The sequence below is a fragment of the Monopterus albus genome, unplaced genomic scaffold (genome assembly GCF_001952655.1).
Source record: "Monopterus albus unplaced genomic scaffold, M_albus_1.0 scaffold47.1, whole genome shotgun sequence".
In the NCBI taxonomy this organism is placed as follows: domain Eukaryota; kingdom Metazoa; phylum Chordata; class Actinopteri; order Synbranchiformes; family Synbranchidae; genus Monopterus; species Monopterus albus.
The window spans coordinates 754,190-778,026 of NW_018127927.1; the positions used below are offsets into that span (position 1 = coordinate 754,190).

Here is a 23,837-nt window from a genome sequence, read left to right on the forward strand (position 1 = left end):
GTTAATGTATAGTATGAATAATTTAGGTCCCAAAACTGAACCTTGAGGCACTCCACATACAATGTCCAGCTCACTCGATTGGTATTCACCCAACTTCACAAATTGATGCCTCTGTGTCAAATAACTTTTAATCCATTTCAGAACCATTCCTCTGATCCCATATTTTTCTAACTTATCCATTAATAATTCATGATTGATTGTGTCAAATGCTTTTTTTAGGTCAATAAATATCCCCATCGTATATTTCTTCTCATCCATAGCACTTGTAATGTCCTCCATCAGGTCGGTAATGGCCAAAGATGTCGATCGGTTCGACCTAAAACCATACTGACAATCAGAGAGGATTTTATGTTTGTCAATAAATGTATCTAATCTGTTATTAAAGAGTTTTTCCAGAATTTTTGAAAATTGTGACAACAGAGAAACCAGCCTATAATTCGTGAAGTTGTGTTTATCACCAGATTTATACAGTGGAATAACCTTTGCAATTTTCATATTGTTAGGGAACTGCCCAAGACGAAATGACATGTTAAAAATATGGGTTAATGGTTTGCCTATCTCTTTAATTACCCATTTAACAGTTGTCATAGTGATACCATCACTATCACTGGATGTTTTGTTATCACATTTATTTACTCTCTCTATAATTTCCTTTTCAACTATTGGCTTCAAGAACATAGAACTCATGTTCTTTTCAACTGTATTATTATTTCTAGTGACGGCTGAAGCATCTGTACAAATACTTCTTCCTAAACTAGGGCCAACATTCACAAAAAATCTGTTAAACTTATCAACTGCATCCATGATTCCTCCTGGATAACAGATGGAATTGTAGATTGTTATCAGTGTTACAAATCAGCCATTTCCCCTTATTCTCAGCATGACCCATGTACTATAGCCACACCCAGATATAACTTATTAAGCATCCAAGCAGTAGACCTTCAGTAAAACAGAACTGCAATAATAACAGAGGAGAAAGTTGTCACTAGAGAGAGAGACTGATTTTTGAGTGCCCGGTTGGATCCCTGCCCATCATTGAAAGATTATTCTTTTAAAAGCTTCCAGTAGCCAGGAGGAATCATGGATCAGCTGCAAGCCTGGGATTCCTGAGTGTGTCATTCTAATAAATAGATAAGAAGGGCTATGACCAGTCTGTAGTCAACTATGGACTCCTGTGACTATTCTACAAGTGTTTAATATAGACAGTTTGTAGAATGCAGTCTCAGTTCAGGTGATCATACCTTTTATACTTTACTGATATGATTGTTTCACAGTAAGAGAAACATAACATGTAGGGGTAGCTGTGTTCATGGGGAAATGGTAGACAGAGTAAGGCAATAACAGAGAACTGGTGGATATTCAGTCATAAAAATATCATTTCCATCAATTACATTTTATTCCAAATTTGCTTTAATTCAACAAGCAACAAATTCACCATTTACCTGATCCAAACCTAGATGTACCGCACTGACCAGAGGTGCATAATAAGGCAAATAATGCACCAATGCAATGAGATATCATGCTAAATGTACATACTGTGGTATTCTTAGTGGCACACACAATAAGACACAGTGATGTTATCCAACCATTCATACACAAGTGAAAATATTTTTTAAATGTTTTGCTAAACATCTCAGCCTCCTTCCAGATGTCCCAGAATCCTGACACATCTAATTTACAGTATTCAGTGAATGGGATTCACTGCTGTGAATAAGTAGCATCCAGTAGTGTCGGGCAGATATTAATGAGTCCAAATCTACAGTTATATTCTGAAAGATGATGCATCATTGTAAACACAGCTGTGGGTGTTCTACAAACACTAAACAGGTTATCTGCAACATCATATGTACAGTATATACAGAAGATGTCTAACTCCATAATGTCAGTAGTGTGTTCTGTGCCAAAGACGTACTGCTTTGTTGAAATTAGTGCATAAAAAACAAAAAGTGATACAAGTTAGGCTTTCAGATGTCTTGTAAATGCTCTACATTACAAGACATGTTGTAAATGATGCAAATTACATATCTCTAATGACTCCATAAAGAGTTTCAGTATAGAGGTTCTTACAAATGCATAAAACTTAATGTACATGTAATACAGGCCAGATTTAAACATCTAGCATTTGAGTTCTACTCTAGGTCTGTGCTTCTGAGACAAAGGGAGCAGTGCTCTGAAATAGTTAATGGATAAATTCCTTGACTGACTGGTGATTCCAGTATATTGTGTGTTGCAACCGAGTGAGTCACAAGGAGAGAATTTCAGTCAGTGATTGTGATGCCCTCTTTCTTGTGGGTGCAGACAAAACAAACATGAGGAGTCAAAGCAGCTGTGTATGAAATGCACATCTGCAACCAATAAAAAGAGGCAAGTATACCATAGTACTATGTTTATTGATTGGATAATTTCCATAGGATATCAAGGTCTGTGAATTGTACTAATCAAAAAAATTGTGCTATCAAAATACTGCTGAATAATAAATCAATTACTGTGAGTCATACACTTTGAGATAACAAAGGTGTAAAAGCATCAGAAAGTACCATGATTCAACAATTCCTCTACATCTCTTAAAAACCAAGCATAGGGTAGAAGTATTTCAGTATAGACACAAATATATTACAAAATGTGTTTCAAAGTGCATCTGCCTGTACAGAGGAGCAGAACATATACCATTTGTTCTCAAAATATCTTGTTATCCAACATAGATAATCTACAGATTCCACTCCAAATTTCTTGTGCAATTTTCATCTCTATTAAGGCAAAAATAGGAAGCACCAGAGATGCAACCACTGGAGTTACACATGAAGGAAGAATGAAAGGCCACAAGCACCCTCCTAAAGATATTACAAATATATTTTGAGAAGAAGACAACCAGCTACAGTTTTGAGTCAGAAATAGCAGGTTATGATCCTCAGTGTCTTAAAGAGAGTTAGAGAATGAGTCATAATCTATCAGTGATTAAGGCTTGGCTTCTCATTTTATATAATCTTAGTTGATATGATGTAAATATATTTTTAAATATCAAATATGTACCACAATGATGCCAGTCTTCAGATTAAACACTTTCATCTGCAAAGCCTCCACAAATATTCTTTGCATAGTTAATTCATTTTCAGATAGCAAACATAAAAAAACTAGCTATAATATGAGGAAAGTGTCATTTTCTAACAGAGCAAAGTGCAAAACCTGTACTCAGATTGTATATTCATGACTGCTGGTCGCCTTACGAAGCAGTGTTCATGCTTTTCTGATGGCACTTGCTACCAAGGTTTCTCTCCTGGTTATTACAAATGCTTGTTGTTTCTCATAATAGGCTGCCTCATTAATAAAAGTGGGATAGATGGTGCTAGAGCCTTGGTAGTGGATGGTCTTTCCGTCAAACGTTTGGAACATAGGGTCACCGGGGTTTAGTGGCTCCCAGTCACAGTCCTGAAACAACAAGCAATAACCACTGCGGGAGTATGCTGCTCAAACTACAGTAATATATATTGTCATATCAGCTAAAGATGTCTCTATATTCTCTTTTGTAATGACTCATATTTATAAGTTCAATAGGTCAAACATATGGGTGAGAGAGTGAAGGCAGCCATAATTCCCAATTCAATTTTTTACCTGAAGACTGGGGTGCACCATGGCAATGATGTTGCCATTGGCATCTCTGGGGTAGTCGATCCTCTCTGAGACCTGAAAAACTTCCACAGTACAGGGAGGGAATTCCATGCCTAAACGACACACCGGAAACAACATGTACAGTCTTATATGTGGGATTACATCATACTTTCAAACTGTTTTCCAGTGAAGAAGAGGGAACAACTGGCTTCCAAACAGTCAGCTGCCACAGACTTATAGGAAGCAACCAATGAATACATATATAAGACAATGCCTTATGAAAAAAGTGCTAATTAAACAACACTGAACAGAATGGCTATGACATACCTGTCCATAGGTTTTCATAGCAGAGTGAAATAAAAGTACAAATCAAACCAGCATTACCACTTTGTGGTTGTATGCCTTCACCAACTTTGACCACCAAAATCTAACCAGTTCATCATTAAGTCCAGGGGGACATTTATGCCAAATGTGAAGAAATTGCTTTAAGGCATTCCCGGTATTTTATCTATTTATACAGGGTAGGTTGACTGAGCATAATATACTCATTTAAGGTAATAGTGTGTGTATAACAGAAAGAGGGGAAAACAAACAAATATACAACAAAAAGCATTCATATTCATAAGAAAGGGGGTGGGCAGATGGACAACCCAAAAACATAAAGTTGTCATACATGTCAGATATTAATACTCCTACTGCTCTACAGAAACAAACACACTGGAAGAGCATTAATTGGGAAATTAAGATGATTATGAATGCATACACATTTATGCCATGCATTTTGAAGAGGCCAGTTCAACATTCAAGACAGAAGTTCAAGTCATTCTCTTCATATACAATACTCTGTATACAGAGGAACAATGTCGCATCTTTCAGTGCTGCAATGAACACAATAGGAACAGATACAATAAAAACAGAAATCAAACACAAAGACAGTGAAGTACAAAGAGTTTTATATTGAGTAAAGTACAATGAATAAAATATGCTGTCAGTATGTGCCTTGTGAAAGCAATAAAATGTGCTAATGGATGAAAGACACATAAAAGCATGTTATTTTATTTAAATCAGTCCACACTTACTCCACTGGTGGACGACTTTTAGATGTGCTGAAATAAAAGCAACCTGAGATTAAGTTAAAAAACTAAACTGAAAAAAGCAACAACAACAACAACACAAAAAAAGTAGAATAAATATATTTTATATGTGGACCATGAGGACATGGGATGGCAATGCACATCTGACAAAAGACAACAGCAATAATCAGTTGGTTACCATCATGGCGCCCTCCGCGGCAGACATGTTTGCACGTTCCACTCCCAAATGCCGGCTTTTTCTTCGTTTTCTTCTTTTTTACTCTTTCTACAGTGCACAAATGCCATGCACTGCTAACATACAACAGACAGGGATTGCTGGATATCACCAACTCATACAGCCACTGGGAATTTACTGGTTTCATACCACCGGAGCTACAACTCATCGTCCGCTCCCGCAGCAAGAACAACAACGATCACCATCATTCCCAAGAAGGCCCCGAAGCACCAAGCACGAGTGAGCAGGCTGACCCCAGGACAGCAATCCAGAGATAGAGACGCAGACGGGGCAAGAGAGGAGGGCTCCATGCTAAGCTAAAAGCTCGCGCTACCCGACCGCCACTACCAGCCTCTCCCTGGCTAACGTACAGTCTCTGGAAAACAAATTGGATGAGCTAAGGGCTAGGATTACAACACAACAGGAAATCAGAGAATGCTGTGCTCTAATTCTCATCGAGACTTGGCTTTCTGAGAAAGTCCCAGACTCTGCGATTCAGCTACAGACCCACTCTGTACATCGGGGAGATCGCACTGCTGCTTTGGGGAAGGTAAAAGGAGGCGGTGTGTGTGTTTATTAGTAACTCGTGGTGTGGAGATGTACGGACGTGGAGTTTTTATTGCTGAAATGTCGGCCCTATTATCTAGCAAGAGAGCAGCATACTGCTGTGTTTCTGGCTGCTGTGTATGTTAGCCCAAGAGCTAGTCCCTCTGCGGCTCTCAGCAAACTATGATGTCATCAGCACGCTAGAGACAGCGCACCTTTGACCTTGGCTTTGCGAGTGTACAACCTGAAAGACCCCAGTTGAGATTTTTTTCCCCCACCTAATCTGTATGATGGTTATTCTTCAGAGAAAGTCAATGTTGTTACTGCTGCTGCAAAGTGAGCTGATTTTTCAGGCTGCTCAGTTTTAACATGTAGGGACACAGCTCATCACTCTGCCAAAACATTCATCAGCACCAGGGTGGCCCCACGACAGAAGATTACCACAGCCTTGGCAGCCAGACTCTAATGACATGGAAACTGACCAGGTCCCTACAAGCAGGCCATTCAGCTGCAGGACAGCTAGGGAAAACCAACAGACTGCAAAGTCACACTTGGCACAGACTTCTAGTTTACATAAAAGAGGAAGGAAAAGTTGCCTTTCACCTAAGCATGGCAAACGCTGTTCCACACCTTCAGGAAGGAGCTGTGCAGAGGTGTGATGAGCCAGACAAAGATACATTTAGAGATCTGGGTGTAGGTACATCGGGATGAATGAGACAAGCACCCATGAGCATTTTGTCCCAAAATGTTACATGTCATAATGATGCTGACAAGCAAGCAGGCTGACTGTAAACATTACATCACACATCAGAAATCATAACAATCATCTCTAAATCAAAATTTCACAGAGAGAGTTTGATACTTTCAAATTTCCTGCAACCTTTAATAACAGTGAACTAACTCACTGGCTGTGTACTGTATGTTCATATTCAACTATATTGTACATTGTTGTATTAGAGCTTAGAATGTTAAACTGCTGTGGTATGTCCTACCTTCATTAAACAGCTGGATGAAGTCCAGGGCATGTTTGATTATTACTCTCATAGCTTCAAAGATGTTACTCCTCAATACACCTTGAGGCTGAGGACCCACTTCTAGACCTGCAAATAACCAATCAGAAGACATAAATAAAGGTATATTCTACCAACTGAATGGATCTTAAATGTCCTTTGTTAACTGTCCAGAGGCGAGGCCAGAGGGGTGAAATCTGATTTGGTGACCCCCCTATCAGAGTCAGGGAATCAAAGGTAGTTGGCTTATTATTATCATGGATGCATTACTGAACCAGAGGCGCTATATGACATCACTGTTAAACATTTATTGTAGGAAAACTACAGCAACATGAGCACAAAGAGGGAAAAAAAGACAAAGATGGACTCAATCTGGCCAAACGGATGAACCACCAAGAGACAAAATGACTACAAAGACATGCAAATGACTAAAATAAGACACAAATAAATGATAACAAAGGGCTTTAAAACACGTACAGAGATGAAATATGAGTACAAAGAGACACAAAATAATGAAAAACAACCATAAAGAGATGAACAATTACAAAAAGAGCAGGAGAGATGGATAAACCACAAAAAGACAAGAGAATGAAACATTTTGAGTATTTTCTTTCATTATCTGTCCATATAGATACAGATGCTTGATATTTTTTCCTATTAGGATATTTAAAGTTGCTTGTTTGACATTCATCTGTTACACTGAATAAACAATGCAACTATAAATAATGTACAGTTTGTTATTGCCAAGAACCAGGGCTTTAAACAAATTTTTACTCATTTTACAGATGTGCCCCTCTTCTTTAAAACTGTAGCCCTGTCTGCCACCCCAACTTTCTTAACCTGTTGCTGTCATTGACCCCAGAGAACTGTGGCTGGACCTTGGAGACTCACCAACAGGGTGCTTGGCTACTGAGCGTGTGGTGGAGTATTTTAGAAGAGGATGCTCGTTCAGCAGAACAAGACAAGTGTCTGGAGCGATGGCTTTCTGTAAGACAAAACCAACAGAAACAAATCAACAGCTGCAGATAAAAATGCACCTTCACATCAGCAACTGTCTTCAGCAGACCAAACAGTGAGTGACTGTGTTATGGTTCTGCTCGATAAAATGAAAATTAACACATCCGCAACAACTGACAGTGGAATTATGACACATACTACAACAAACAAATTGACCATGTGTATGAATCACATACAGGCCGGTAAGCTCTCAAACCTTTCAGTGCCAGTAGCCCTCTGATTCCTGTGTGGAAAATCACCATCACCACTGTGCGTGAAACAATCCAACCAGGCTCTCTAAAAATGTCAGTGGTTTAGATAACAGCTAACTTAACGGATATTTTTCCACCAATTTTTGTCTTTAGACCAGGACACGACTTTCCATGAAACAAATTCTAAGTTCAGTCTGGGGAAGTTCCTGGACAGAAGAACTACTGCTGATACTAAAATACTCAAAGTTCAGTTTATTATCCAGCACAGGGCCACGCAATGAGTCACTGAACAACACGTTTGATGAATGCATACTGAGCTTGTTCATGGGTTACTTCTGAAGTCAGTCTTCTATCTGCAGATGTATGTTGCTTTTGGCTCCTTTTCTGCTCCCTGCTATTGCTCGGCATGCCTTTGTTTGTTCTGAGGAGCAAGTGCCAGTAACAGAGTTAGTGCAATATACTCTGTTCCATTTATGATAATAAATATGACAATAAGTTATTATACTAATTTTCCCAAACTATATATATTTACTACAAGTGAAATGCTACACATACTGTGTGCATCATCTTCAGGGAAGAGCTGAATATCTTTTATGGCTAAGTATAAAACAGTCAAAGAAGGCATCCCCTCAGGTTTATCAGAGATTTGTGCTGCAGTGTTGAAAAACTCCAGTTCCTCAGGTTTATCAGAGATTTGTGGCTCAACCACATGCAGAGAAACAGGCATCCATCTGGAGAATTTAGATGGATGATCCTTTAGATGACCTTGTGCCACATATAATGGCAAACAGACCACTATCATTGACAGAGGTTAACTGAACATCCGCAGAGAAGCCTCATTTCAGTAAAACACTGACTCAGACTGAACTGAGAGGAAACCAGTGAACCCCAATCACCTTTAGCCTTTCATTTAGACAAGCTGGCCTGTTTCTTAACACATTGCATACTGTGCTTTATATGCAATATGTGCAACAACACATATATTCCTCACTGATGTCTGGTATTGAATTTCACCAATAATCTTTACTTTCTGCAAACATGACAGCAGGTCTTCAGGACACAGTAGCTGTACACAGGAGTGCTTGTGCTGCAGTGTTGAAAAACTCCAGTGCATTCCTCAAGGCTGTCACCTTAATATAGGTCATCATCTGCAGGTTGAAGTGGTCTTTGGAGCTTTCCAGAATCAGAGTGCATCCCATGTTGGACGTCGTATTGTGGAGGTCAAATATAACATCATAGGCTTCTGGGCTTCCTTTAGGCCCAAACATCCTGTTGATCTCCTGGGCTCTCTGCACCTCATAGGGCAGGTCATCTCCTCCAGGGGCGCTGCAGGGCATATGCAGTGTTAGAAAGCAGTCAGACACCAAGACATTCACAGGTTATCAGATAATTCAGGGAAAGCCACCAGGTGTGTTTAATGATTTATGCAAGGGTGTCTACTTGTCCTTGGGCACCATGCTGATATATTGTGGTGATACCACACTACACACATAATAATTACAACCCAACACTGCAATAACCTTGGGAATGTTCTTACAGGACTCCAGTCATGATTCACGAGTAGGTCATGCATACTAACATATGAGGCAGTGTTTGCTTAACACTTACTTACCTTTCCAAAAACTACAAATAAAAATACATCGCCCTAAATAACGTGAAGCTCGGTCACTATCCTGCCAAGTGGCCTGTTAGTGGTCCAGGGGTGGAGGGAGACGTGGCCGATGGTTGACACGTATTCGTGACCTGTGATAACTGTGTGATGGAAATGTCCACTGGATTGTTTTATAGTATTTATCCCAACACGGACAGTGTGAAGCCTACTTTACATGCTATGGCTGTAGTTTAATGTTACCCTTGTTTTTCACTGTCTTCCATAACTGTGACTTCATTCATCAGTCCAAACTGTATTGTTTTAATTTATAGTGTTAACATTGCATTCTATACGCCAGAGATCCTGACATTTCTTTTATTTGCTGGGGAGGGTCAGTTCTGCCAATAATCTTATATAATTGGCGCTGTCATTACATTTTGCAGCATTTCCAGTAACGGTGGTCAGATCTTCACGGCTCTAACACCTGACCATAATTTAATTATTGAGATTAGCGTGGATCTCAAGTAGCTACAATAATAAGTTTGACTTTAGTGATTTTGTTCTCAACACACCAAGCACAATAAAAAATGTAGATAAGACAGTTCAGACCAAGCCACAGGTGGCACCTTGCCCATGCCTTTTATAAGACTGGGCTTAACACAAATCAAAAGTCTGTTGTTAATTGTCAGTCTGTTTTGCGGATCCGTTGCATGTAAAAGTTTCCACTCAATATGTGCAACACCTGGAAGGTGCAACAACATCCAGCAGTGACAATGCGTCGGTGTGTTTACCTGAGGTTTTCTGGCGTGAAGGCTCGATTCAGATCCATGTCCACATATCTGGTGCATGTGTCCACAGCCTTCGGGTTGGTGATGAACGGTTTTGTCTCGACCCCCTTCCTCTGGATCTCGGCGCTGTTCTTCATCCACAAGTTAACGAGCGTCACGCCTGACATTTCATTTCCGTGTGTCCCACCGAAAACAGCGACTCTCCTGGCCTCGTTAAAACGCGCACTGTTGCTGTAAAAAGACATGTCTGTGCAGAGTGTGGGTGAAGACACGCCGTTCTCATGCGCTGTAGCGGGACAGGAAAGTTTCCAACAGAAGCTTCGCGGCCTGGCTGTTTAAGTGTCTGTTGTAGCTGCGCGCTTACGTAACGTCCCCGCTGGCTCGTCGAGCTCAGTCACAGTGCGAGCTGTAGGCCAAAGTCCGGTTAACAGGTGTCCTCCAATTAGTTACCCATTAATGAAACACAACATATTAACCATTTTTTAAAAACGAACTATTCAAAACATTCTAATATTGGCAGGCAGTCTATTAATCTGGAGGTGAAGGGAGACTACTTCCGGTCTATACCTTCAAAATAAAACCGTGAATTGGACAAATACAGGGTTATTCAAAAATAATGAACCGATTTCATTACGCAATATTTTATTAAGGAAAATACAAAAACTCCAGCCAAGTCAGAAGTATTCTATTCACAATCAGCTTTTATCTCCTGTCTTACAAGTGTTCAATGTGGCCACAACAACAGCGATCAACTCAGTGCATCATGATATGCTAATACGCTCCTGGGAGGAATTCTCTTATCGCATTGATGTTGCCCGCGCAGCAGGTGGCGGCCACATTGAACACTTGTAAAACAGGGAATAAAAGCTGATTGTGAGTAGAATACTTGTACCTTGGCTGGAGTTTTGTATTACTTTTCCTTAATAAAATATTGCGTAATGAAGTCAGTTCATTCTTTTTGAATAACCCTGTATAAAGAAAAGAAAAGGCGTTATTTTTTCCAAAATGTAAATTTCACAGTATGTGCAGCTGCAGACTCCAGTACTTTAGGACATAAAACTTCAGTGAAGATTAACCAACCTTAAATACTTTGATTTTTGACCCTTCAAAATTTTCCAAAACAGACAATATTTTGCATATTAGTGTACTGGCCAATAACACATTTTAACATAATACAAATTTAAATTGGCTGCCAACAATGAAAAGTCACTTAAACAGTAGAAAGCATGCTGAAATTCCCAGAACAGAAATCAACAAATACATTGTCAACATCATAAACCATTTGAATTTCAAACACTTTAACAGGAGAAGCACCAGTTCAGAGTCTGACAGGCCAGCTTCTTACAAAAGAACAAACAAATTTTACTTTAACTTGACTTTATTTTAAATCTGAGTTTACAATTTCTATGAAATGGTACAGCTATATACTCAAATAAGACAAGGATAAGAAAAAATTTGTTTCCTCACTGTTTGTGTGAAAACTAAAACTGACTTTGACTTTTATTTAAAACAGCTAGATGTTAGTTGACAATGTGGCTGAATTCAAAACATTCATTCATTCATTCATTTTCTACCGTTTGTTCCCTGAGTGGGGTCACGGGGGGACCGGAGCCAATCCCGGCCGGCAATCGGGCGAAGGCGGGGTACACCCTGGACAGGGCTAAAATTCATAACATAAAAAACTAAATTCCAAGTACCCTCCAAGATTATGTTCCTCACTCAAGTGTGATCACAAACAAATTAACTGTGATTATTTAGTTATAAGCTGATGAAAAGTTTTCTTCCAAATATTACCATTTCCAGTCTGGAGATTTATAATGGAAAAAAATCTTTGGTTGGCTATGGTGAATTAATCTCAACTCCAAAATGGTTGAAAGCTATATTAGTAAAATGCTTTGATACAAAGCAAAATACATTGAAAACCATTCTGAAAGCCTAAAACACTATCATTCTAAAAACATTAGCAGCTTAATGTTGGTTGCTGCATCAGTTTGTGTGTCTATGTCCCTGTTGGGAATTCATGAACTGGTCAAACACCCATCAGTGAGTTCCAACTAAAAGTCTGTGAGGAAGTCCCCATTTGGATTGTAAAGTCTGCGCTTGGCCTTTTGTTGCTTGGTTGCCCTGCTGCTGCCTGTGGAGGACATTTCAAATGATGTGAGCGAGGTCTCGGACAACACAGGGCTGTTGGACGTGAAACTGGGAACAACTGCTGGCTTCTTCTTGCTTTTACTGGCCTCTGTTTCAGCAGATTTGGTCAACAATTTCCCCTCAAGCAAAACATTAGCAGTGGCTTTAGTTTTTTTCTTCTTTTTCTTCTCTCGTGTGTCATTTAATGCCCGACTTCCAGGAGTTTCTGAAGATGGCAAAGCATGTTCAGCAACATTCAGCGTATCCTTGGTAGCTCGGTCACAGATACTGCTACCATGAGATATTTCAGTGTTGTGACCATATTTGCCCTTTTTCTTTTGTGAAACAGAGCTAATAGTATTTACTGTAGCTCTTTCTGATTCAGTATCTTCAGTGGCAGTTGACGGACTCTCCTGTATCACATGGCACTTCTTTTTTAATGCCACAGCCTCATCAGACTGAGAATGTCCTGCATCAGCTGCACTGTCCAGTTCATCCATGAAGGTCATAGACTCACTCTCAGTCCTCTTGCGTTTCTTTTTTTTCTTTACCCCTGTGTCAGTGCTTTCAGATAAAGCACTCTGGTGTGTTTGAAAATCCGGCTCATGGTCTTTATTGACAGTCTCATTCTTCTTCTTCTTCCTTTTCTTTTTCCTTACCCCAACACTAGAATTTCTGGCGATTTCTGCTGATTCAGTCTGAAAATCATCAGCGCTGACACCAGGCTTTTCTGCACTACTGACTTGAGCAGCTACAGCTTCTGAAGAAGAGTTTTGTTCTTTGTGTGACTGAGCACGTTTTTCCTCTGAATCAGCAGTGAGGGAGGAAGGGGTCCTCTTCTTTTCCCTTTTCCGTACAGATGCCCACTGATCACTTTGTGCCACAGTGTCCTCTGAGACATGTCTGCTACATGTTTCACTCACTTTCTCTCTCTTCTTCTTTTTCCTAGCCACCAACTGAGCATCTTGGTCATCAAGGCTCTCCCTTGTTTCAAGGAAATTGCGTGCATTTTCAACTTTGTTGTTTTTGTCAGGAGTGTAAGAAATATCTGCCTCCTCAAAGATGTTTTCTCTCCTCTTCTTCTTCTTCTTAACATACATACCTGTGTGTCCTTCCAAGGTTACAGCACCATTAGACAAGTGCACATCCACATTATCTTCTGCTCCAACTTGAGTAGCATCATTAGAAAATGACTGTTGCTTCTTTTTGTGCTTTTTTCTTTTCTTTTTATAACTGTATTCTATTGTTTCTTGCAAAGCTTCAGTATTTTCTAAACTATTTCCTGTTTCTTCCAATTGTTCTTCTGTTGGCACTGGGGGCAGATCTGAAATTATATTTGATACTTGTTCTTCTTCGTGTTCCTCAGGAATTACAATCCTTTTTTCTTTTTTCCTTTTCTTCCTTCTCCTCTGTGTCTCGGTGTCATCATTTAGAGGTTCTGCAACTGGGCTAGACTGCAGCTGCTCAGCATCTTCTTCATCCGCAGCACTCCTTTTCTTTTTCTTTTTCTTCTTCTTGATACTATCCTCCATGTTAAATGAATCCTCCACTCTCACACCAGACTCTACATTTACTTCCACATCCTGCTTAACATTTTCTGCTGTGGATTTATTCTTTTTCCTCTTCTTTTTCACTGTTTTTGAATCAGGACTGTCTCTCTCCTCCCATCTCAGTATGTTATCATCATATGACAAGTTCTCCATCCAATTGTTTTTACTCAGCTCCAGCTCATCACCAGTCTGCAATGCCAGGGGCTTTGCTCTATTTCCCTCAGCCAGGAAGGGAGTTTCTCCTGCCTCCACATTCACAGATGTTGCTACATGTTGACCTTCTGGCTTTTCATGACCCTGGCCCTTTCCTTCTTCTACACTTTCATTATCACTTTTTTCTTTTTTCTTCTTCTTCTTTATCTTGGTTGCGCTACATATCTTATCATTATTAGTGTCACTTAGAAGGTCTGGGAGACTTTGGAGGAGACTTTGGTTTTCAGGCTCATCCTCTGCCTGTTGTGTCTGGGATGGATCATCTATGTGGAAAGCATCAGTTTGAGCTTCTGATACAGTTGTGGATGGTTCTCTGCCCTTCTGTGCCGATTTACTTGGACTTTCATGTAGCTTAAGTGGCTCACAAACTGTAGCATCACTATCGCTACACAGCTCTTCTTCCCTTTCTTTTCTCTGAAAAATAATGGCTTTTTTTGCTCTGGTAAGACGTCTTGTTCTCGTTGATGTTTCAGTTTGGGCCAGGATGCTTCTGTCACTTGTCACACATTTATCCCTTGTCTCTCTCTCAGCTAGAACACTACATGAAGGATCTCCATCATCAGAGCTCTCTATATCTGAAGGCAACAGTACAGGCCTCGATATGGACATCTTAGATGATATTTTATGAAATATCTTGCTTTGCTTTGCTTGCGATGTTTCCTGCCTGGTAGTACTAGTTCTCCTCCTCCTCCTCTGTTGTTGTACCTGGATGTCCATCTTCTCTGGAGCGTACCAAAGTTGTGAGCACTTTGATTTTGATGGAGCTACAAAATGTTTCTTTGCCTACAAGATGGCACACACAGAATATAGTCAAGTTCACACTCTGACTGTTTTGAGACTCATTAGTTCACCTTTTAACAGGATGCTTACCACCACTTTGATGTCCTCATCTTCTGACCTTTCTTCTCTATAACAGAATAGATGTGTTTTATTACCAGTCAAAGTTTACTTATACACATTATCTTTCGGTAAACAAAACAATTTGAGACTAATGCACATGAGAAATAAAAAATGGTCATAAAGCATTCTAATCTAAAGCCAGGCTAAAGATGTACAGTTAAGGTTTTTGTTGAAAGATAACACTTTCAGCTGCTATCAGACCCTTGGGCAGATGGTTCCAATGGCACAGAACGTTAACTTAAAAGCTGTCTCACCAAATGTTTTTGTCCTGTACTTTGGAACAGCTGAAAGCCTCGTGGTGCCAGAGGACCTGAGAGGCCATTCTGGTTCATATACTGTAAGCATGTCAGACAAGTAAACCAGTGCAAATGCTATAAAGACAAATACATTGTTTGAAAATCTGTACAAAAAATGACGGCAACCAATGTTAGAACTTTAAAATAGGTGTAATATGTTCTTATCTGCTTTTTAGCATCAGAGTTGTTGATCACTGATTTGTGATGTTTTTGGGATGCATTTTAGCTCTGTAGATTTGCTTGAGTTGAAGTTTGAGTCAAAGGCAACAGAAGGCACTTTTTAAACAAATGGCTCAGAGTAAGACTGACAGAATTTGATTTTGAGGCTAGTTTCTTTCTCTGAGCCTTGACCAAAATAGCAGGTATATCCTGGTTAAAAAGGTTATGTGAAATCCAGGCAGTGACATCTAAAAGGCATGTATAAAGAGCGTCAACTGGTTTTGTGTGTCATCAGCATAGCTGGAAAGAGATGCCCTGTCTCTTGATGACTCCAGTGAAGGTTTACATATATAGACTAAAAAGAAGTGGCCCTAAAAGTGATCCCTGATGAACCACACAAGTTATTTTAGAGTGTCTAGAAAGATTAGCCCCTGTTGAGACAAAGAAAGATAAGAGACAGACCAATTAAAAACTGTTCCGAGAGACCAGTGTGCTACGTCAGTCTATTTAAAATTATGTGTTCAACTGTATCAAAAGCTGCTCTCAGACCAAGCTGCACCAAATTATTTACTGGTATTTTCATTTTTCTTAATATCATCACTTTACTGAAATATTTCTAACTTATTGTTTTAGTTAAGAAAACGATAACTGTAACTACGCCAGTTTCTGTAAGACTTTACTTAAAAAAAAAATAGAAGGCTGGAGATTAGTCTATAGGTTGTAGTTTAGGCAGGGCTGATGAAACCAAAATGTTGAAATTATACTCTACATGTGACTTCAAATAAAAATTACTAATTAACAAAACTATTCTTTAAAATAAACTTACTCTGACAATGGAGATATGTACGTCCTGTCTATGTCCAGAGTTGGTAAGGATGACAGCAGATCATCGTCTCGTTGATACCCCTGCCACAGCTCTCTGACACATTTAAAGAAGCCTCCCGTTGCATAAGTCTGTACAAAGAGCAAAAGACATTAGCACTAAATAACACCTGCCAAACACAAAATAAAGTTATGTAACGACAGTCAGCAAACACATATTTAAGATATGGTTATTCTTACATGAAGTCTTTTGTTCTGCTTGGCAAACAACAGAGTGCTCCTGGGTTTCCCCTTCCTCTCTCTGAGGAAAGGGAAACTATATTTGGGCAGTTTGAATTTCTTTCTTGTCCTCTTTTCATCAGTTCTAGATTTTCCATGGTAATCAGAAGATGAGGTGTCATCTCCACTTTCTTCTAGATATCTGGGAAATGTTGGTTGGGACCTCAAGCTGTAGTGATGCCGTCGTCCTGTTCTCACAGCCTCGGGCACTGGCTTCTGAGTGATGAACAGGCTGTCTCCCGAATCGCTGCAGACACACACTTCTACATTTAGAAAGGCGATTTGGAGCACTTTCTGGCTGGTGTTGAAGGAGAAGCTGTATCATTACTGTCACATATAAAGGGACCTCCTTACCTTTCTGCCTCAGCATTGTCACCGGATACATTGTCCTGCCTGCTCTGTCCCACAGAAGACTCCAGATACCGCGAAATTTTCTGTACATAATCTATCGGGGGTGTATTCAAGACAATGTGGCAGGACTCCGCTGATACAGCTTCAGCTATAGCATCCGACTGAGTCCAGTTCAAAGAATTTCGCATTTTTGTCCTTGTGTAGCTTAGCAAAAGATAACGATCAACATAGCGGCCGCCTTTGGTTAGAAATACCAGGCTAATGAATTCTTTTGGATCCTTCAACGAAACGATAGTCGAAATGTGATAGTTTTGTCTGATTTAAGGTCCGCTGAATATACATAATAAAATATTAACTAAACATGTCGTTAATAATACAAACCAATGTGCAGTTCTACAAAAACAAAGGGATTTGTTTTTTTAAAAAAGTATACACTCCCCATGTGGTTTCCGTTCAACCAGGAAGTATTTAAACGTCATCAACGTGACGAATAATCGTCTGACCAATTACCAAAGCGGAGGCAAGAATCACAAGAGGAAACTACATTTTTTCATTTAAAAAAAGAATCTCTAGAGGAGTTAAGAGAGTTCTTTCTACTTCCGTTTTGAACTGCACCGATTTCTCACAGCAAGAAGGTTCCGGGTTCGAGGCCAGGCCGACCTAGGGCCTTTCTGTGTGGAGTTTGCATGCTCTGGGTTCTCTCCGGGTATTCCGGCTTCCTCCCACATTCCAAAGGCATGCAGCTTAGGCTGAGTGTGGGTGGTTGGTTTGTTTCTAAGTGACAACCCTGTGATAGCCGGGCAACCTGTTCCGCCTCTCGCACAGTGCCAGATGGGATAGGCTCCAGTACCCCCACAACCCTATTCTGGAATAAGCTGTAAAGAAAATGGATGGATGGCTGTTTGACTCGTTCTTACTCGTCTTTTTCGCCTAACAACGGGTTTGTTTATATAATATAACTGGTATTGTTTATAAAATTGAGACAGGTATAGTTTATAAATTATATATACACACGGTTTTTTTTTTTAATTCATTTGAAATATCTGTAATTGCCTACACTCCCCTGTCATTGCCTATCACACATTCTTTTCATATTTCAGTGTAAACATCAGACAAACAAAACTAATCTCCAAGTTTTTAAGTATGTCTACTTTACTTTCTAAGGACTGGTTCATTACAATATTACTCTATGTAAATTTCAGCTGTCATGCTAGTAAACTAGCTGCGCAGGCGATGCGCTATTGTCTGGGATATGAACTATCTTGTTAGTATTTACTCTTCGTTGGAATGTTAGCCAAAGAGCAGAGTTTCTCCCTTTGACAATCGACTTTTCCTGCACCGCGGACAGGCTGCTGGTACGTTCACCCAGAAGTACAATTATGGCAGATGTTGGCAAAACTGAGAAGGTTCCGTTGCACGCTCCAGGCCTAGAAGAACTGCGCAGTGGTAAGGACTTGAGCTTTGATATAAAGACAAAAGTGGCAAAAACGGCATGGTTAGACAACAAGATGTTCATAAAGAGTCATTTTTGCTGGTTACAGTATTACAAGCAGGACTGGAGGACAACTTTGCAGAAGTTCAAGTGAGTGTTGCGGAGTGCCCAGATCTCACCAAAGATCCATTCCAGTTTCCTGTCAAAGGTAAGAGTCCGTTATAAACACTTCATGCTTAACTCACGTATAGAGATGGTCGGAAGGAGCTGCATTGCGTCTTTGTGGATTTAGAGAAAGCATACGACGGAGTGCCGAGATAGGAGCTATGGTACTGTATGAGGATGTCAGGAGTGGCAGAGAAGTATGTCAGAGTAGTTCAGGATATGTATGAGAGGAGTACGACAGTAGTGAGATGTGCTGTAGGTCAGACAGAGGAGTTCAAGGTGGAGGTGGGGCTACATCAAGGATCGGCTTTGAGTCCCTTCTTGTTTGCTATGGTGATGGACAGGTTGACAGATGAGGTCAGACAGGAATCTCCTATTGCAACATTAATTTTGATGAAAAATATGTAATGTGGCTTTGTAGTTAAAATTAAATATTTAAGTAAAGAAAGAAGGTGAGAAAGAAGACAAATGGAGAAAAATCAACATTGAGTCATGGTAACAGTTGGTGGTTACAGGCACTGCCTGGGTGTGGACCAAGAGATAACAACAGCTCCAAGTGACTGCTGTCTGAAGGCCAGAGACAGTGACAGTTGGTAAAAAGAAGAAGTCTGACTGGAGAAGAGGAGGCAGCCTAACTCACAGAAATCCTTCAAAAACCACAGCAAAAAGACGAAGAAGAAGACTTTTGGCAGTTTGTAGCAGTGAAGAAAACACAAGAGGCAGAAATGGAGGTAGCACAGATAAGGATGTTGAGGTTCTCTTTAAGAGTGACCAGGATGGACAGGATTAGGAATGAGCACATCAGAGGGACAGCTCAGGTCAGCTGTTTTGGGGACAAGGTCAGAGAGGCCACATTGAGATGGTTTGGACATGTGCAGAGGAGGGATAGTGGTTATACTGGTAGAAAGATGTTGGAGATGGAGCTGCCAGGCAAGAGGTCAAGAGGAAGGTCAAAGAGGAGATATATGGATGTGCTAAAAGAGGACATGAAGTTAGTTGGTGTGAGAGTAGAGGATGCTGAGGATAGAGTTAGGTGGAAACAGATGATTCGCTGTGGTGACCCCTAATGGGAACAGCCGGAAGAAGAAGAAGATGCATAACTCACGTGTCACATAACTATAGCCTATACAGTACACATCTGGATGGCAGAGGCATTCCTTATACAGTACTGTTCAAAATAATAGCAGTACAATGTGACTAACCAGAATAATCCAGGTTTTTAGTATATTTTTTATTGCTACATGGCAAACAAGTTACCAGTAGGTGCAGTAGATTCTCAGAAAGCAAACAAGACCCAGCATTCATGATATGCACGCTCTTAAGGCTGTGCAATTGGGCAATTAGTTGAAAGGGGTGTGTTAAAAAAATAGCAGTGTGGCATTCAATCAGTGAGGTCATCAATTTTGTGAAATAACAGGTGTGAATCAGGTGGCCCCTATTTAAGGATGAAGCCAGCACTTGTTGAACATGCATTTGAAAGCCTGAGGAAAATGGGTCGTTCAAGACATTGTTCAGAAGAACAGCGTACTTTGATTAAAAAGTTGATTGGAGAGGGGAAAACCTATAAAGAGGTGCAAAAAATTATAGGCTGTTCAGCTAAAATGATCTCCAATGCCTTAAAATGGAGAGCAAAACCAGAGAGACGTGGAAGAAAACGGAAGACAACCATCAAAATGGATCGAAGAATAACCAGAATGGCAAAGGCCCAGCCAATGATCAGCTCCAGGATGATCAAAGACAGTCTGGAGTTACCTGTAAGTACTGTGACAGTTAGAAGACGTCTGTGTGAAGCTAATCTATTTTCAAGAATCCCCCGCAAAGTCCCTCTGTTAAAAAAAAGGCACGTGCAGAAGAGGTTACAATTTGCCAAAGAACACGTCAACTGGCCTAAAGAGAAATGGAGGAACATTTTGTGGACTGATGAGAGTAAAATTGTTCTTTTTGGGTCCAAGGGCTACAGACAGTTTGTGAGACGACCCCCAAACTCTGAATTCAAGCCACAGTACACAGTGAAGACAGTGAAGCATGGTGGTGCAAGCATCATGATATGGGCATGTTTCTCCTACTATGGTGTTGGGCCTATTTATCGCATACCAGGGATCATGGATCAGTTTGCATATGTCAAAATACTTGAAGAGGTCATGTTGCCTTATGCTGAAGAGGACATGCCCTTGAAATGGTTGTTTCAACAAGACAATGACCCCAAACACACTAGTAAACGAGCAAAGTCTTGGTTCCAAACCAACAAAATTAATGTTATGGAGTGGCCAGCCCAATCCCCGGACCTTAATCCAATCGAGAACTTGTGGGGTGATATCAAAAATGCTGTTTCTGAAGCAAAACCAAGAAATGTAAATGAATTGTGGAATGTTGTTAAAGAATCATGGAGTGTAATAACAGCTGAAAGGTGCCACAAGTTGGTTGACTCCATGCCACACAGATGTGAAGCAGTTATAACAAACTGTGGTCATACAACTAAATATTAGTTTAGTGATTCACAGGATTGCTAAATCCTAGAAACAAAAACGTTTGTACAACATAGTTTTGTGTTTGTACAGTCAACGGCAGACACTGCTATTTTTTTGAACACACCCCTTTCAACTAATTGCCCAATTTCACAGCCTTAAGAGCGTGCATATCATGAATGCTGGGTCTTGTTTGCTTTCTGAGAATCTACTGCACCTACTGGTAACTTGTTTGCCATGTAGCAATAAAAAATATACTAAAAACCTGGATTATTCTGGTTAGTCACATTGTACTGCTATTATTTTGAACAATACTGTATGTATATTTACTCCTTTTATGCACAAGTTGACACTTTGTTAAATGTGTAGCGTACCTGAGTTGTAATTATATATAGTGTTAGCATTCATTTATTACATTTTATGTAATGTTTTTCTCTTGATGTAATGCTGTAGGCTTGTGTGGAAAGCCTCGTATCACTGATGTTGGTGGTGTACCGTACCTGGTTCCCTTGGTTCAAAAACACAAGGTAGATTTTCTTCTAAGTACAGTGCAGTGTATGAAAATATACTATATGTGTACAGTGAATGAAAATACTGCAAGGAAATGACATGAAATGGTATTAATCTTCTCCCTCCTCCTCCACCTAGGAATACAACATGGACACTATATCAAAGGAACTGGAGTTGCCAGGAGCCTTCATCCTCGGTGCAGCAGCTGCTCCCTCTAGGATCATTGGAATGAACGCAGAGGTTATTCAGTTTTAAAAATAATACTTTTGATTCCACACGGCTAAAAGCAACAATTTGGCATCATACCGTCAGATCCTGATGAAGATGTCTTCAGTTCTTTTTGTGCACTTTTGAATGCATTTGTTTGAATATTGTGTTGCACACAGGAGTAAACTCCTTTAAAAATGGTGAGAGTTGTGTCAGTTGTGTTTAATGTGGACCTCTGAGACTCGGACTTGAACAATGGGGACTCAATACTCAATGTTTAGTGACTCGACTACAACACTGTCTCTGGGACCAGTTGGTGCTCTAAATACTGAAACGTGGAGATGTGGAGATTAGCATTTAGGCATATATCCACAACCTGAAAGCTGATGTACAATGGTGGGAAAATAGAAGCAAAAAGTACTTTTCACACATCCTCTGTGAGTAAGATACTGCTCACGGATCCTCCCCGTTGAGGGTGGAGAATAAATCAGTGGATTTACCTACAGCAAAGTGTCATGTTGTTGTTGTAAACTCTGAGAAAGGTTGCTGTGACACAGGAGATGTTATAAATATTCTCACCCACAGCTGATGCCTCTGGTTCTCACTGAAGCGGAGGGAAGACCTGCAGTGAACAGCAGCTACTTCTCCTCCATCAATCCAGCTGATGGCCAGTGTCTGCAAGAGAAATACAGTGACAAATTCTCCAACTGCAGCTTTGGACTGCTGGGCAATCTGTATGCTTGTGAAGGAAAGTCTGGAAAGGTACTCAGTCTTATCTAACACAACAAGCCACTGTTTGCCTCACAGAATAATGGATCCATAAAAATACATTCTTATTATGTTTCTTTTGCATTTGCAATAAAGGTCCCTGATTAGATATGAACTTAAACACAGTTATCTGCAAGTTAATATTCTTGCTAAACGTGTTGTGTTTGAACATCAGCCCCATCACATTTGGGCTCCTAAATTTTGAAAGAATAAACATTAACAAAATGGCAGTGACTATACAAGCTGATGTTTGATGTTTTATGTCCTCTTCCCTTGTACTGTATGCTTCTCCAGGTCATAGAGGTGCGGGCCAAGAAGAGAACAGGAAGCCACAGTCTTGTTACGTGTTTGAGGAAGACTCTCGAAAGCTGTTACCCCAATAAAAGCCTGGCTCTGGGAGGCACCTTCGTTATCCAGAAAGGGAAAGCTAAAATCCACATCATGGTAAGTACTGTATGGCAGAATGCATGACTGATCGTTACTGTCAGGATTGGTGGATTCATTTATTTTCCTTGTGTCACCTTATCCATAGCCAAGAGAGTTCTCAGTCTGCCCCCTCAACACTAATGATGAGGTCAACAACTGGCTCAAGTACTTTGAGTTCAGCGCTCCACTCATCTGCCAGTCAGTGCTTGTATCCAGAGATCCAGTAAGTAAAGCCACCACCATCGCATCTCAGTGAGACAGATGAAACAAGATCAGTTTATGATTTGAGCACCTACAGTACTGTATTAGCAGTGCATTTGCAAAGTAGTCTGCTTTGTAATGGTTCTGTTCATTTGTTTGTTGTGTATTTAAGGGTTTGGACCTGCGTGTGGAGCACACCCACTGCTTCAGCCACCATGGAGAAGGTGGCCACTACTACATAGACACCACACCTGACAGTGTGGAGTACTTGGGCTACTTCATGCCTGCAGAGTTTGTTTACCGCATCGACAGGCCCAATGAGACTCACAGGGTTGGACGAGATTGAAAAACTGAAGGAATAAATCAGTAATGTTTGCTGCAGGGCATCTCTTGATAAGCTACATGAATCATGCAGTATGTGATTTACATTAAATTCTGTGTATAATGCCCAACAAAAACTTCAATTTTAGTAAAAAATGAAAAAAAAAGATGACTTAGTATTATTTCTGTAAATCTTTGCTCTTAAGTCACATTTCTTACAATTCTTGTACATTTCCTGTCAACAGTATTACTCTATTTCATGTAATAAAAGTGTTTTGGATCATCTAGTCTTTTTGTTCACCAAATGCAACTGGCAATATGGGTTACCCTTAAATAAACAATAAATGTGGAACCTTCAAATAGTTCCTGCTAAGATGATTTGTGTTGCTGTTTGTGTTCATTTTAAGAAAAATCTCAACTTGATACCCAAGAAAAATGATTACATCTGCACTAACCTGACAGTGTATACTGTAACTACCGCAGTTTGGACTGCATGTTTTTGTTTGCCCTTCTTATATTCCAGTATAAGTTTTGTAGGGTAAGGAAAATGTGGAACATATTATGGTTTGTCCCAGGTTCAGGAGG

General features: G+C 40.1%; 3 protein-coding genes across 3 annotated transcripts; 1 reads left to right on the plus strand and 2 right to left on the minus strand.

Annotated features, from left to right (window-relative positions):
• Positions 1-2,266: 2,266 nt before the first annotated feature.
• Positions 2,267-10,631, minus strand: aspa (aspartoacylase). The gene is made up of 6 exons (XM_020600616.1): positions 10,061-10,631; positions 8,809-9,004; positions 7,362-7,455; positions 6,453-6,560; positions 3,610-3,719; positions 2,267-3,426 (listed from the first exon to the last, which is right to left on the minus strand). Exons 1-6 carry the CDS (start codon positions 10,300-10,302, stop codon positions 3,235-3,237), a joined length of 942 nt encoding a protein of 313 aa, XP_020456272.1. The 5' UTR covers positions 10,303-10,631; the 3' UTR covers positions 2,267-3,234.
• Positions 10,632-11,994: 1,363 nt separating this feature from the next.
• Positions 11,995-17,207, minus strand: pho (phoenix). Its single transcript, XM_020600575.1, has 5 exons — positions 16,761-17,207; positions 16,368-16,653; positions 16,132-16,259; positions 14,821-14,857; positions 11,995-14,733 (listed from the first exon to the last, which is right to left on the minus strand). The coding sequence occupies exons 1-5, from the start codon at positions 16,943-16,945 to the stop codon at positions 12,112-12,114; spliced, it is 3,258 nt and encodes a 1,085-aa protein (XP_020456231.1). The 5' UTR covers positions 16,946-17,207; the 3' UTR covers positions 11,995-12,111.
• A 273-nt stretch (positions 17,208-17,480) lies between these two features.
• On the plus strand, positions 17,481-23,614 carry cunh11orf54 (chromosome unknown C11orf54 homolog). The gene is made up of 9 exons (XM_020600576.1): positions 17,481-17,697; positions 18,106-18,203; positions 18,299-18,397; positions 21,273-21,346; positions 21,468-21,569; positions 22,122-22,298; positions 22,599-22,748; positions 22,837-22,953; positions 23,104-23,614. The coding sequence occupies exons 1-9, from the start codon at positions 17,648-17,650 to the stop codon at positions 23,275-23,277; spliced, it is 1,041 nt and encodes a 346-aa protein (XP_020456232.1). The 5' UTR covers positions 17,481-17,647; the 3' UTR covers positions 23,278-23,614.
• Positions 23,615-23,837: the final 223 nt, after the last annotated feature.

Coding starts and splice junctions, on each gene's coding strand:
- cunh11orf54 (XM_020600576.1), top strand. CDS start 17,648: ATGGATGGCTGTTTGACTCGTTCTTACTCGTCTTTTTCGCCTAACAAC. Junction 17,698..18,105: donor TCTTTTTCGCCTAACAACGG/GTTTGTTTATAT, acceptor CACCGCGGACAG/GCTGCTGGTACGTTCACCCA. Junction 21,347..21,467: donor CCTTGGTTCAAAAACACAAG/GTAGATTTTCTT, acceptor TCCTCCACCTAG/GAATACAACATGGACACTAT.
- aspa (XM_020600616.1), bottom strand. CDS start 10,302: ATGTCTTTTTACAGCAACAGTGCGCGTTTTAACGAGGCCAGGAGAGTC. Junction 9,005..10,060: donor TTCACGCCAGAAAACCTCAG/GTAAACACACCG, acceptor TATGCCCTGCAG/CGCCCCTGGAGGAGATGACC. Junction 3,427..3,609: donor TGGTGCACCCCAGTCTTCAG/GTAAAAAATTGA, acceptor TTGTTGTTTCAG/GACTGTGACTGGGAGCCACT.
- pho (XM_020600575.1), bottom strand. CDS start 16,945: ATGCGAAATTCTTTGAACTGGACTCAGTCGGATGCTATAGCTGAAGCT. Junction 16,654..16,760: donor GACAATGCTGAGGCAGAAAG/GTAAGGAGGTCC, acceptor GTGTGTCTGCAG/CGATTCGGGAGACAGCCTGT. Junction 16,260..16,367: donor AGCAGAACAAAAGACTTCAT/GTAAGAATAACC, acceptor CTCTTTGTACAG/ACTTATGCAACGGGAGGCTT.